We start from the raw sequence: 13,997 nt of genomic DNA, 5'->3' as shown, positions 1-13,997 counted from the left end.
AAACAGCTGATATTTAATGGAATATCTACATAGGCGTACAGAGGCCCATTATCAGCAACCATCATTCTTGTGTTCCAATGGCACATTATGTTAGCTAAGCCAAGTTTATCATTTTAAAAGGCTAATTGATCATTAGAAAACCCTTTTGCAATTCCGGAGTCGCCTCTTCGCTGTTGACGTTGAGGCTGGTGTTTTGCGGATACTATTTAATGAAGCTGCCAGTTGAGGACTTGAGAGGCGTCTGTTTCTTAAACTAGACACTAATGTACTTGTCCTTTTGCTCAGTTTGCACTCCCACTCTTCTTTCTATTCTGGTTAAAGACAGTTTGCTCTGATCTGTGAAGGGAGTAGTACACAGCTTTGTATGAGCTCTTCAGTTTCTTGGCAATGTCGTTGCATGGAATAGCCTTAATTTAATAAGAATAGACTGATGAGTTTCAGAAGAAAGGTCTTTGTTTCTGGCCATTTTGAGCCTGTAATCAAATCCACAAATGCTGATGCTCCAGATACTCAACTAGTCTGAAGAAGGCCAGTTTTATTGCTTCTTTAATCGGGACAACAGTTTTCAGCTGTGTGCTAACATAATTGCAAAAGTGTTTTCTAATGATCAATTAGCCTTTTAAAATAATAAACTTGGATTAGCTAACACAACGTGCCATTGGAACACAGGAGTGATGGTTGCTCATAATGGGTCTCTGTATGCCTATGTAGATATTCCATAAAACAATGTGCCGTTTCCAGCCACAATAGTGATTTACAACATTAACATTGTCTACACTCTATTTCTGATCAACATCATATTTTAATGGGCAAAATAAAATGCTTTTAATTCAAAAATGACATTTCTAAGTCACCCCAAACTTTTGAATGGTAGTGTATGTATAGCTTTATGAGCTGGAATTGCAAATTGTTTATTTTTGTTCGTGCTTGTTAGCATATTTAGATAGCCGCCTCCATGGAAATTCGCTAATATTGTTAGAATTTTGGTAGCAGATGCCCAATGGTTTTTACGTTTTTGGCGCCCCCTTGTGCACTAAACCGGTAATACCGTAAATCCTGGAATGATAGAAGGACGGTATGACGATATGAAAAATCTGGAAACCGCACAACCCAAGCGGACAGTCAATACTCACTGTTCGCCTGTCCGACAGCCAAGGGTGTAACTTTGTGTTGTTGGGGGGGGGGGGGAGATCGGATCATTTTGGCTATTCTTCAAATGGTCATTTCTCATTAAGTTAAGTTTGCGCCTCTTTAACCAGCTCTGAAGGACTTTGTCGTCTACTGCCTTTTAAAAGTTCCTAAAGATTTTCATGTTCTTCCTCATGACCTGTTAAGGCCTCACCCTGTCTTGCAAAGAACTTCACTGAACCTTACATTTTCAGTAGATAATGTTTTGCTTCCTCTTCTTAAATCAGTAGATAACTGTGAGTCCACAGGGTTTGATTTTTGTGAACTCTTTAAGCATAAGCTGAAAACTTCTCAAGAGCCTTCTTCCAATTTCTAAAGCCTGGTGCTAGCTTAGCTACCTAGCTAAGGTTAGCTAGCTAAAATAGCCAAACTAGCATTGCAGCATTCGGTATAAAACGATACTGCACAAAAATACAAACGCAACATGTTAAGTATTGGTCCCAAGTTTCCTAGATATTGTCCATATGCACAAAAAGCATATTTTTCTCAAATGTTGTGCACCAATTTGTTTACATCCCTGTTAGAGAGAATTTCTTCTTTGCCAGTATAATCCATCCACCTGACAGGTGTGGCATATCAAGAAGCTGATTAAACAGCATGATCATTACACAGGTGCACCTTGTGCTGGGGACAGTAAAAGGCAGGGTTTGAGTTTTTGCGAAAGCGTGACCTCTTATTCAGAAAAACTTTGGTGCAATGGAAGCTGAAAACCCCCTTTAAAGAGGCACTGTAATGCAGCCAGAGGAAACTTGAAACCACTTCACTTGAAATGACAAAACTCTTTCAGCTCGCTTCTGGATTACAATGCACTTGGGATGTGGATGATTTGGCTTTGTACTGGGACTGATGTCGATAACTTCTATTTGTTCGGTGGCTCTGCACCTGTCATCTGTGCTCAACTGGTCCCTGACTTGTGGCTCAGTCCCCTTCATCAAACATGACACCAAACCGTGTCTTACTTTCTATTGCCAAAATAGAAGGGCCTTGCTATTGCCAAAATAGAAGGGCCTTGCTATTGCCAAAATAGAAGGGCCTTGCTATTGCCAAAATATGATTAAACTTAAATAATATTACATCTACAAGGCATGTCTTATAGGGCTACATTTAAATATTCCAATTTGTGTGTTCACCATTGTTTCTTCACCACTACATTCCAAATTCTCACCTGATGACCTATTCGTCCTCTCCCCACCTCAACATGGGCGGTCCTCTCTCTCTCTCCACTGACTGTCTCTGTCCCCTGCCATGACGACGATATGAAATCAGAATCTAGGCAACAACTGTTTTGTTATAGCACTTGGGCTTAGTCAGCAAGATGAGTTGAACTGATAGTTCCAATCTGTGTGCGATGTAAATTGCTGGTCAAAGTGCTTTACCAGACTGCCTTATAACAGATTTTCAAAATGGTCACCTGATGACCCGCTCGTCCTCTCCCTGCCTCAACATGGGTGGTGCTCTCTCTCTCACTCTCTATGGTCTGTCTTTGAACCCTGCCATAATCATTGGACCAAATGCCATTATCATATGACAAAAATGGCTGACCTGAACAATGATGGGGTTAACTTATTAACATGAGTTAGATTCTGATTTATTAGCTAAATTATTTATTTACTGTCTGGCAAAATATGTATAGCTAGCTAGCTGACTACGTATTACCAGACCATTACAGTATGTACAGTGTAGTTAGCTAGCTAGCTATGTAGCCATTCATTAATTTACAATTCTCTGCAAAAAAAATCTTATGTCCTGCACTTTTCTCCTATTTGGCATTGGTATTAGGGGCACTAGCTACTTTTTCACTAGGTTTAACACTGACTTACTGAGTGCTGCTCATCTGAAACTGCAGTGGAAAAGGAAAGGGGAGGATCCAGATACTGTGCTAACTTTGGTGTTAGCTTAGCTAGCTACCTAGCTAAGGTTAGTTTGGCTATTTTAGCTACCTAGCTAAGGTTTGCTAGCTAAAATAGCCCTAATATAATTTCATGTTTAGTGTTGGTCCCATGTCTCATGAGCTGAAATAAAAGATCCCAGAAATGTTCCATACACACAAAAAGCAAATTTCTTTCAAACCGGCCTCACAACCGCAGACCACGTATGATATTGTGTGGGCGAGAGGTTTGCTGATTGTGAACAGAGTGCCCCATGGTGTCGGTGGGGTTGTGCCATTCATCTGCCACCATCACCTCATGTTTCAGCATGATAATGCCCCATGTCGCAAGGATCTGTACACAATTCCTGGAAGCTGAAAATGGCCCGGTTCGTCAATGGCCTGTATCTGTGACCAAAAGATCCATATCTGTATTCCCAGTCATGTGAAATAAATAGATTAAGGCCTTTATTTTAATTGACACATTTCCTTATATGAACTGTAGCTCAGTAAAATCTTTGAAATTGTTGCATGTTGCGTTCCTTATTTTTGTTCCGTGTAGATCATTTGGTGTGTGAGGTTGGTAAATGTTTGCTAAACAGCACTATAATGGTGTAGTTTGGGCTGTGAATTTTCCCTCATTGGTGTCATTTTACATTGAGACAAACGACTACCCATTTACCTTTTCCTCTTGATTCTCTCTACCCCCCCCCTCCCAGGTACCAGTCTACTTCAGGAGGTGGTGTATCTGGTGAGTCAGGGGGCGGACCCAGATGAGATTGGTCTGATGAATATCGATGAGCAGCTTCCTGTTCTGGAGTACCCTCAGCCTGGCCTAGACATCATACAGGTAGGCCTACAGTACTGAGTATTACTACTGTTCTGGAGTACCCTCAGTCTGGCCTAGACATCATACAGGTAGGCCTACAGTACTGAGTATTACTACTGTTCTGGAGTACCCTCAGTCTGGCCTAGACATCATACAGTTAGGCCTACAGCACTGAGTATTACTACTGTTCTGGAGTACCCTCAGCCTGGCCTAGACATCATACAGGTAGGCCTACAGTACTGAGTATTATTACTTCCTGATCCTGAATCACTTGCTTGTAAAACAGACAGGTACAGTTAACCAAAACACTCAGCCCACCACATGCAGCACCATATTTCAATGCAAAGCAAGAAATAGATTAGGTGTTTTTCTGCTCCTTGTTTTATACCGTCTCTGTTCCCAATGTCATGATGGCAATTCCTCTATGTTTTCACAGGAGTTGACATCTCCTCGTCTGATAAAAAGTCACCTGCCCTACCGCTTCCTGCCTACAGCCATGCACAATGGAGAGTCCAAGGTTAGAGTACACTTCAATTGGTTTGTGTAATGTTTTCTATAATGTTTCCATCTATTCAGTCCTAATTGTCTGTGTGGTTCTATGTGGTTCTCCTGTAGGTGATCTACATGGCGAGGAACCCTAAAGATCTTGTGGTGTCTTACTACCAGTTCCACCGCTCCCTCAGAACCATGAGCTACCGCGGAACCTTCCAGGAGTTCTGCAGACGCTTCATGAACGACAAGCGTGAGTGTCAGAGTTTAGGGTTCACCCGCCCTGGTGTGCAGGGGGTGTCACTATTCATCATGTGTCCTCTGTCTTCACTGGGCTACTTCTCTTAATTGGGACTAAGAGGAATGGTTGGCTAACAGGGAGGCCTGGCATTATTTAGGTAATAAGTAACTGATCAGACCAGGTTGTGTGACGAGGGAAGAGAAAGCCTAGTCACCTGGGGAAACTCACTAAACTCTCTCCACCTATGTCTCTCTCTCCCCTTTTTGTTTCTCTCTGTCTCATAGTGGGATATGGTTCCTGGTTTGAGCATGTGCAGGAGTTCTGGGAGCATCGCATGGACTCAAACGTCCTCTTCCTGAAATATGAAGACATGTACAAAGTAAAAACAACCGCTTTCCCTCCCTTCCTCTCTCTCTCTCCCTCCATCACTCATCTATATCTACTGTCTACATCTAACTAAAACCAACCCTTACCTGAACCTCTATCCTAGAGGTACAGTGATTAGTGAGCTGCAAAAACCCACCATTTATACATAAGTTCATTCTGGAAGCCTCTAGCAGGCCAGGTTTGGCCCTACTTTGGGTGGTCCTGCTCTATCCTATCCCAAATGTCACTCTAACTTTACCCATACCACCTAACCCCTATGATAATCGTACCCCCCTCAGAGCTACGTGGAAACCACAGTTCCGGTCTATGGAACGTAACTGCACTCTCACTGGGGCAGAATGGGGACAAATCAGTAGTGTTGTTTGCTGTTCCAAAGGTCCCTTCAGGGCTGCATTGCACGGAAACACACACACACACACGCATGCAGGCTCTCATGCTCACATACACACACACATACACAACACCTTCCCAGAAACACAGCGTGTTCTTGTTAGGAATAATTTGCAAACATGAACATTTATACAGTATATACACTAGCAAGCCTTCCAGGGCGAGATCTTATTCACTATCACTCAACGTGACTATCAGTGTTACAACATAGTTACAGCATTGACACTGTTGGGGGAAAGTAGCTCATGTAGCCTACCTTTCTTGGAAAACAAACAGGCTTTTCTCAATCGCGTACAAGCATATTTTCTTTTAACAATGTTGTCGACTTCCAAAGTAGAGTTCAAAGGTGAACTCTGTGGCCTTTGGCGAAACAGTAGATGATGTCTCAAAACATGAATGCATTCTTCAAAATGATATTATACCGTCAAAATTTCAGATTGATCAAAGGAACACGACTGCCTGCAAAAAGATTAACACAGCCATATTTATCTGTTGAGTCCAAGCAGACAAAACAGAAAGTTAGTCAGTCTAATACAAATCCAAGTAGATCAATGCGTTTTCTTTGCAGTCACTAAAAAGGAAGTACAACTATCCAAAGGTGCAGAATTATGGGCTATTACTCTCCTTTTATGCGTATTACACCAAACAATTTCATACACAAATATTATTCCTGATAAAAAATAAAAGAAATAAGCACATTCATCGGTATCATCACAATGCAGTTCCATGTGTTCAATACAAAGGCTAGTTTGCTCGTTGCTATATAGACTTTCCATTGGTGCGCAGAAACACTTTCCGCAAGTTTCCTCCGACACGTTGGTGCGGCTGGCTTCCGGGTTAAGCGAGCAGTGCAGCTTGGCAGGGTTGTGTTTCGGAAGACGCATGGCTCTCGACCTTCGCCTCTCCCGAGTCCGTAGGGGAGTTGCAGCGATGAGACACGACTGTAACTACCAATTGAATATCACGAAATTGGGGAGAAAAAGGGGTAAAATAAATAAATAAAAACAAATAAAAAAGGTGAATAGAATGGAGGAACACAACTATGAATGTACAGGCCTCAATCGTCACCATAGAAAAGCTCTATCAAAGTTCACAATGTGGAAGATGATGACTTATGGGTAACCCAACTTCATGCTCTGCATCCCTGCATGTCCACAATATTTTGGCAATCAAACAGTCCCCGTTTCCTCGATCTTTCCATGTATTGTTATTATATTGTACATGGTATGACACTGATGGGGTGATCTAGAATTTTGTGCCGTAGTATTTACTGATTGCCAGAAACAGTGAACGCAATTGCACAAATTTCTCTTCTGATGAAAACAATGCGTTATAGTCTACGAACAAAGCTTAACAGTGACTTTAGTATTCACTGATGACAAACGTTGGTCTAAGAAATGCAAGTCAGTAACTAAGGCAAGACAATGATCAGAATTTCTGTAAATGTATTTGAGCATTTGATCATTGCTGTTCTGCTGTAGACACATTTCAACACAGATCCAAAAATGGCTTGTACGCAATTGAGAAAAAAAACGTAACATGTATGGCAAGGGTATTTGCTGAGCAAGTGTGTTATATAAGCATAAGACATCTGTTTCTATAGAAAGAAAAAAGGAACTGTGGTCAAAGTTTATACCCGTCCACATAGGCAGACAGACATTCAGCCTCTTTATTGCAAGGCAATGAAACTCCAATGTATAACCGCTAGATAACACATAGAAGGATCCGTACACGTGTCTTAGATGACATAACCAGATGTTCGGAGTCAGAGTTCAACCCCCACTCTGTCTGAGATGTAGGGGAGAGTGGAGTGGTACATTCAGCATCCCTCCGTCAAGGGAACTATAGTATTCTTTCCAACAAAGATTTCTACATAGATTTCAGGATGTTGTGTATCCCTGAAAAGAATCAGATTACATGTAAACATGACCGTTTTGAAAACACCCGGGGTAAGTTGTGCCAACAGAGACCTCTTGTTTTGGACAAGCGGGACGGGGTGAATTAAGCCGCCTACAAATGTCTGTACTGAATGAAATATGACCAGTACCTTTTAAAAACCATGTCTATCTTTATTTCCCAAACACAATTCACCACGATCGCTTTTAATCACTTGAAGCATATTTTGACACAGGCTTCACGCCTGACAAGCACTTGTTCCTTTGTACCACTGTTATCTCCTATCCAACAATAATGCCTTATATTTTTGTTGGGTATATTTTGTTTCAATGATACATTTTGTGTACGGTTTCCTAGAAACAAGAAAACCATACCCTTTTGGCTCAACTTCCCCCACTTCCCCCTATAAATACAGCCCCAACTACCTTGTCACGGTGGTGTGACTGGGTTGTGTACGGTTTCCTAGAAACAAGAAAACCATACCCTTTTGGCTCAACTTCCCCCACTTCCCCCTATAAATACAGCCCCAACTACCTTGTCACGGTGGTGTGACTGGGTTGTGTACGGTTTCCTAGAAACAAGAAAACCATACCCTTTTGGCTCAACTTCCCCCACTTCCCCCTATAAATGCAGCCCCAACTACCTTGTCACGGTGGTGTGACTGGGTTGTGTACGGTTTCCTAGAAACAAGAAAACCATACCCTTTTGGCTCAACTTCCCCCACTTCCCCCTATAAATACAGCCCCAACTACCTTGTCACGGTGGTGTGACTGGGTTGTGTACGGTTTCCTAGAAACAAGAAAACCATACCCTTTTGGCTCAACTTCCCCCACTTCCCCCTATAAATACAGCCCCAACTACCTTGTCACGGTGGTGTGACTGGGTTGTGTACGGTTTCCTAGAAACAAGAAAACCATACCCTTTTGGCTCAACTTCCCCCTATAAATGCAGCCCCAACTACCTTGTCACGGTGGTGTGACTGGGTTGTGTACGGTTTCCTAGAAACAAGAAAACCATACCCTTTTGGCTCAACTTCCCCCACTTCCCCCTATAAATGCAGCCCCAACTACCTTGTCACGGTGGTGTGACTGGGTTGTGTACGGTTTCCTAGAAACAAGAAAACCATACCCTTTTGGCTCAACTTCCCCCACTTCCCCCTATAAATACAGCCCCAACTACCTTGTCACGGTGGTGTGACTGGGTTGTGTACGGTTTCCTAGAAACAAGAAAACCATACCCTTTTGGCTCAACTTCCCCCACTTCCCCCTATAAATGCAGCCCCAACTACCTTGTCACGGTGTTGTGACTGGGTTGTGTATGGTTTCCTAGAAACAAGAAAACCATACCCTTTTGGCTCAACTTCCCCCACTTCCCCCTATAAATACAGCCCCAACTACCTTGTCACGGTGGTGTGACTGGGTTGTGTACGGTTTCCTAGAAACAAGAAAACCATACCCTTTTGGCTCAACTTCCCCCACTTCCCCCTATAAATACAGCCCCAACTACCTTGTCACGGTGGTGTGACTGGGTTGTGTACGGTTTCCTAGAAACAAGAAAACCATACCCTTTTGGCTCAACTTCCCCCACTTCCCCCTATAAATACAGCCCCAACTACCTTGTCACGGTGGTGTGACTGGGTTGTGTACGGTTTCCTAGAAACAAGAAAACCATACCCTTTTGGCTCAACTTCCCCCACTTCCCCCTATAAATACAGCCCCAACTACCTTGTCACGGTGGTGTGACTGGGTTGTGTACGGTTTCCTAGAAACAAGAAAACCATACCCTTTTGGCTCAACTTCCCCCACTTCCCCCTATAAATACAGCCCCAACTACCTTGTCACGGTGGTGTGACTGGGTTGTGTACGGTTTCCTAGAAACAAGAAAACCATACCCTTTTGGCTCAACTTCCCCCACTTCCCCCTATAAATACAGCCCCAACTACCTTGTCACGGTGGTGTGACTGGGTTGTGTACGGTTTCCTAGAAACAAGAAAACCATACCCTTTTGGCTCAACTTCCCCCACTTCCCCCTACAAATACAGCCCCAACTACCTTGTCATGGTGGTGTGACTGGGTTGTGTACGGTTTCCTAGAAACAAGAAAACCATACCCTTTTGGCTCAACTTCCCCACTTCCCCCTATAAATACAGCCCCAACTACCTTGTCACGGTGGTGTGACTGGGTTGTGTACGGTTTCCTAGAAACAAGAAAACCATACCCTTTTGGCTCAACTTCCCCCACTTCCCCCTATAAATACAGCCCCAACTACCTTGTCACGGTGGTGTGACTGGGTTGTGTACGGTTTCCTAGAAACAAGAAAACCATACCCTTTTGGCTCAACTTCCCCCACCTCCCCCTATAAATACAGCCCCAACTACCTTGTCACGGTGGTGTGACTGGATTGTGTACGGTTTCCTAGAAACAAGAAAACCATACCCTTTTGGCTCAACTTCCCCCACTTCCCCCTATAAATACAGCCCCAACTACCTTGTCACGGTGGTGTGACTGGGTTGTGTACGGTTTCCTAGAAACAAGAAAACCATACCCTTTTGGCTCAACTTCCCCCACTTCCCCCTATAAATACAGCCCCAACTACCTTGTCACGGTGGTGTGACTGGGTTGTGTACGGTTTCCTAGAAACAAGAAAACCATACCCTTTTGGCTCAACTTCCCCCACTTCCCCCTATAAATACAGCCCCAACTACCTTGTCACGGTGGTGTGACTGGGTTGTGTACGGTTTCCTAGAAACAAGAAAACCATACCCTTTTGGCTCAACTTCCCCCACTTCCCCCTATAAATACAGCCCCAACTACCTTGTCACGGTGGTGTGACTGGGTTGTGTACGGTTTCCTAGAAACAAGAAAACCATACCCTTTTGGCTCAACTTCCCCCACTTCCCCCTATAAATACAGCCCCAACTACCTTGTCACGGTGGTGTGACTGGGTTGTGTACGGTTTCCTAGAAACAAGAAAACCATACCCTTTTGGCTCAACTTCCCCCACTTCCCCCTATAAATACAGCCCCAACTACCTTTTCACGGTGGTGTGACTGGGTTGTGTACGGTTTCCTAGAAACAAGAAAACCATATCCTTTTGGCACAACTTCCCCCACTTCTCCCTATAAATACAGCCCCAACTACCTTGTCACGGTGGTGTGACTGGGTTGTGTACGGTTTCCTAGAAACAAGAAAACCATACCCTTTTGGCTCAACTTCCCCCACTTCCCCCTATAAATACAGCCCCAACTACCTTGTCACGGTGGTGTGACTGGGTTGTGTACGGTTTCCTAGAAACAAGAAAACCATACCCTTTTGGCTCAACTTCCCCCACTTCCCCCTATAAATACAGCCCCAACTACCTTGTCACGGTGGTGTGACTGGGTTGTGTACGGTTTCCTAGAAACAAGAAAACCATACCCTTTTGGCTCAACTTCCCCCACTTCCCCCTATAAATACAGCCCCAACTACCTTGTCACGGTGGTGTGACTGGGTTGTGTATGGAATAGAAAGTACTACAGCCTGTCTTATACTCCCTATTATTAAGACGTTATCAAACTCGAGTTCATAGGTCATTTGGGAGTGATAAGAAGAAGAGATCATTTGATACCTCATAAATTATTGGCACTCTTGATAAAGATGAGCAAAATAAATACTGTATTAATTAAATAACACAAATACTGAGCAGTATTGAAATGTTTTCTACAAAACTGTTATTATTTTATATCGCTCAGAGAAATAGATTTTAATAATAGTAATAATATGTTTTCTCAAATAGATACGTAGGTGTCAAAAATATTGGCACCCCTATATATATTTTTGGGGCTTTTTTAATTTACTCTTAAAGCGCAATCAGCGTTAGGAACAATAACAAAGCTGTCTCCCCACCCCTGGTTTTGATAAAAATCTGAGGGATGGAGCTGGAGAAATGTAACCACTCTCAAATTCATAGACAAGGCTATGGATGCAAGGAGTCATGTTTTGAAGCTATATTGTCATGTATTGTCATGTTGTGTCTTGTTTCTGTCCTTTCCTTTCACCCTGTCTCCCTCTGCTGGTCGTACTAGGTTACCGTTTCTGTCCCTCTTTCCCCCAGCTGTTCCTTGTCTTCTCTGACTACCTCATTCACCCCTTTTCCCACCTGTTCCCTCTTTCCCTCTGATTAGGTCCCTATATCTCTCTCTGTTTCTGCTCCTGTCTTTGTCGGATTCTTGTTTGTGTGTCTCATGCCTGAACCAGACTATCATCGTGTTTGCTGCAACCTTGTCCTGTCCTGTCGGAATCTACCTGTCCATCTGAGCCCACGTGTGTTCATCATTAAAGAAACTCTGTTTGTTAATTCGCTTTTGGGTCCTCATTCACGCACCTGACAGAAGAATCCGACCAAGAATGGACCCAGCGACTTCGGATCCTCTCCACTCAGCCGTCGAGATCCAGGGAGCGATGCTAGGCAGACACGAGCAGGAATTGTCTGCTGCTCGACATGCCGTTGAGACCCTGGCCACCCAAGTCTCCAACCTCACAGAACAGGTTCACCATCTCCGCCTCGATCCACCGGCCACTTCCAGGGCTTTCGAATCTCCGGAGCCCAGAATCAATAACCCGCCGTGTTACTCTGGGGAGCCCACTGAATGCCGCTCGTTCCTCACCCAGTGTGATATTGTGTTTTCTCTCCAGCCCAACACTTACGCCAGGAGCACTGCTCGTGTCGCCTACGTCATATCTCTCCTTACTGGACGGGCTCGTGAGTGGGGCACGGCAATCTGGGAGGCAAGGGCTGAGTGTACTAACCAGTATCAGGACTTTAAGGAGGAGATGATACGGGTTTTTGATCGATCTGTTTTTGGGGAGGAGGCTTCCAGGGCCCTGTCTTCCCTATGTCAAGGTAATCGATCCATAACAGACTACTCTATTGAGTTTCGCACTCTTGCTGCCTCCAGTGGCTGGAACGAGCCGGCTTTGCTCGCTCGTTTTCTGGAGGGTCTCCGCGCAGAGGTAAAGGATGAGATTCTCTCCCGGGAGGTTCCTTCCAGCGTGGATTCCTTGATTGAACTCGCTATTCGCATTGAGCGACGGGTTGATCTTCGTCACCGAGCTCGTGGAAAGGAGCTTGCGTTCTCCGTTGCCCCCCTCTCCGCATCACTACCATCTTCCTCTGCCGGCTCGGGAGCTGAGCCTATGCAGCTGGGAGGTATCCGCATCTCGACTAAGGAGAGGGAACGGAGAATCACCAACCGCCTCTGTCTCTATTGCGGTTCTGCTGGTCATTTTGTCACTTCATGTCCAGTAAAAGCCAGAGCTCATCAGTAAGCGGAGGGCTACTGGTGAGCGCTACTACTCCTGTCTCTCCTTCAAGATCCTGCACTACCTTGTCGGTCCATCTACGCTGGACCGGTTCGTCAGCTTCCTGCAGTGCCTTAATAGACTCTGGGGCGGAGGGCTGTTTTATGGACGAGACCTGGGCTCGGGAACATGACATTCCTCTCAGACAGTTAAGGGAGCCCACGGCCTTGTTCGCCCTGGATGGTAGTCCTCTCCCCAGGATTCAGCGTGAGACGCTACCTTTAACCCTCACTGTTTCTGGTAATCATAGCGAAACCATTTCTTTTTTAATTTTTCGTTCACCTTTTACACCTGTTGTTTTGGGCCATCCCTGGCTAGTTTGTCATAATCCTTCCATTAATTGGTCTAGTAATTCTATCCTCTCCTGGAACGTCTCTTGTCATGTGAAATGTTTAATGTCTGCTATCCCTCCTGTTTCCTCTGTCTCTTCTTCACAGGAGGAGCCTGGTGATTTGACAGGGGTGCCGGAGGAATATCACGATCTGCGCACGGTGTTCAGTCGGTCCAGGGCCACCTCTCTTCCTCCACACCGGTCGTATGATTGTAGTATTGATCTCCTTCCGGGAACCACTCCCCCCCGGGGTAGACTATACTCTCTGTCGGCTCCCGAACGTAAGGCTCTCGAAGATTATTTGTCTGTAGCTCTTGACGCCGGTACCATAGTCCCCTCCTCCTCTCCCGCCGGAGCGGGGTTTTTTTTGTCAAGAAGAAGGACGGGTCTCTGCGCCCCTGCATAGATTATCGAGGGCTGAATGACATAACAGTGAAGAATCGTTATCCGCTTCCTCTTATGTCTTCAGCCTTCGAGATCCTGCAGGGAGCCAGGTTTTTCACTAAGTTGGACCTTCGTAACGCTTACCATCTCGTGCGCATCAGGGAGGGGGACGAGTGGAAGACGGCGTTTAACACTCCGTTAGGGCACTTTGAATACCGGGTTCTTCCTTTCGGCTTCGCTAACGCTCCAGCTGTCTTTCAGGCAATAGTCAATGATGTCCTGAGAGACATGCTGAACATCTTTGTTTTCGTTTACCTTGACGATATCCTGATTTTTTCACCGTCACTCCAGATTCATGTTCAGCACGTTCGACGTGTCCTCCAGTGCCTTTTAGAGAATTGTCTTTTTGTGAAGGCTGAGAAGTGCACTTTTCATGCCTCCTCCGTCACATTTCTCGGTTCTGTTATTTCCGCTGAAGGCATTAAGATGGATCCCGCTAAGGTCCAAGCTGTCATTGATTGGCCCGTCCCTAAGTCACGCGTCGAGCTGCAGCGCTTTCTCGGCTTCGCGAACTTCTATCGTCGTTTCATCCGTAATTTCGGTCAGGTGGCAGCTCCTCTCACAGCCCTTACTTCTGTCAAGACGTGCTTTAAGTG

General features: G+C 44.8%; 1 protein-coding gene across 1 annotated transcript in view; it reads left to right on the top strand.

Annotated features, from left to right (window-relative positions):
- sult4a1 (sulfotransferase family 4A, member 1) overlaps nt 1–13,997 on the top strand; it is a 28,365-nt gene that overhangs the window by 4,551 nt on the left and 9,817 nt on the right. Inside the window, exons 2-5 of the mRNA XM_036944615.1 lie at nt 3,775–3,905; nt 4,321–4,401; nt 4,500–4,626; nt 4,899–4,993. Coding sequence (XP_036800510.1) covers nt 3,775–3,905; nt 4,321–4,401; nt 4,500–4,626; nt 4,899–4,993 — 434 coding nt within the window. The remainder of the gene's footprint in view (nt 1–3,774; nt 3,906–4,320; nt 4,402–4,499; nt 4,627–4,898; nt 4,994–13,997) is intronic.

Source organism: Oncorhynchus mykiss, chromosome 15 (genome assembly GCF_013265735.2).
Source record: "Oncorhynchus mykiss isolate Arlee chromosome 15, USDA_OmykA_1.1, whole genome shotgun sequence".
Taxonomy (NCBI): Eukaryota; Metazoa; Chordata; class Actinopteri; order Salmoniformes; family Salmonidae; genus Oncorhynchus; species Oncorhynchus mykiss.
The sequence above is the reverse complement of the archived record's forward strand: the minus strand, read 5'-3'. Positions and strand labels throughout refer to the sequence as shown.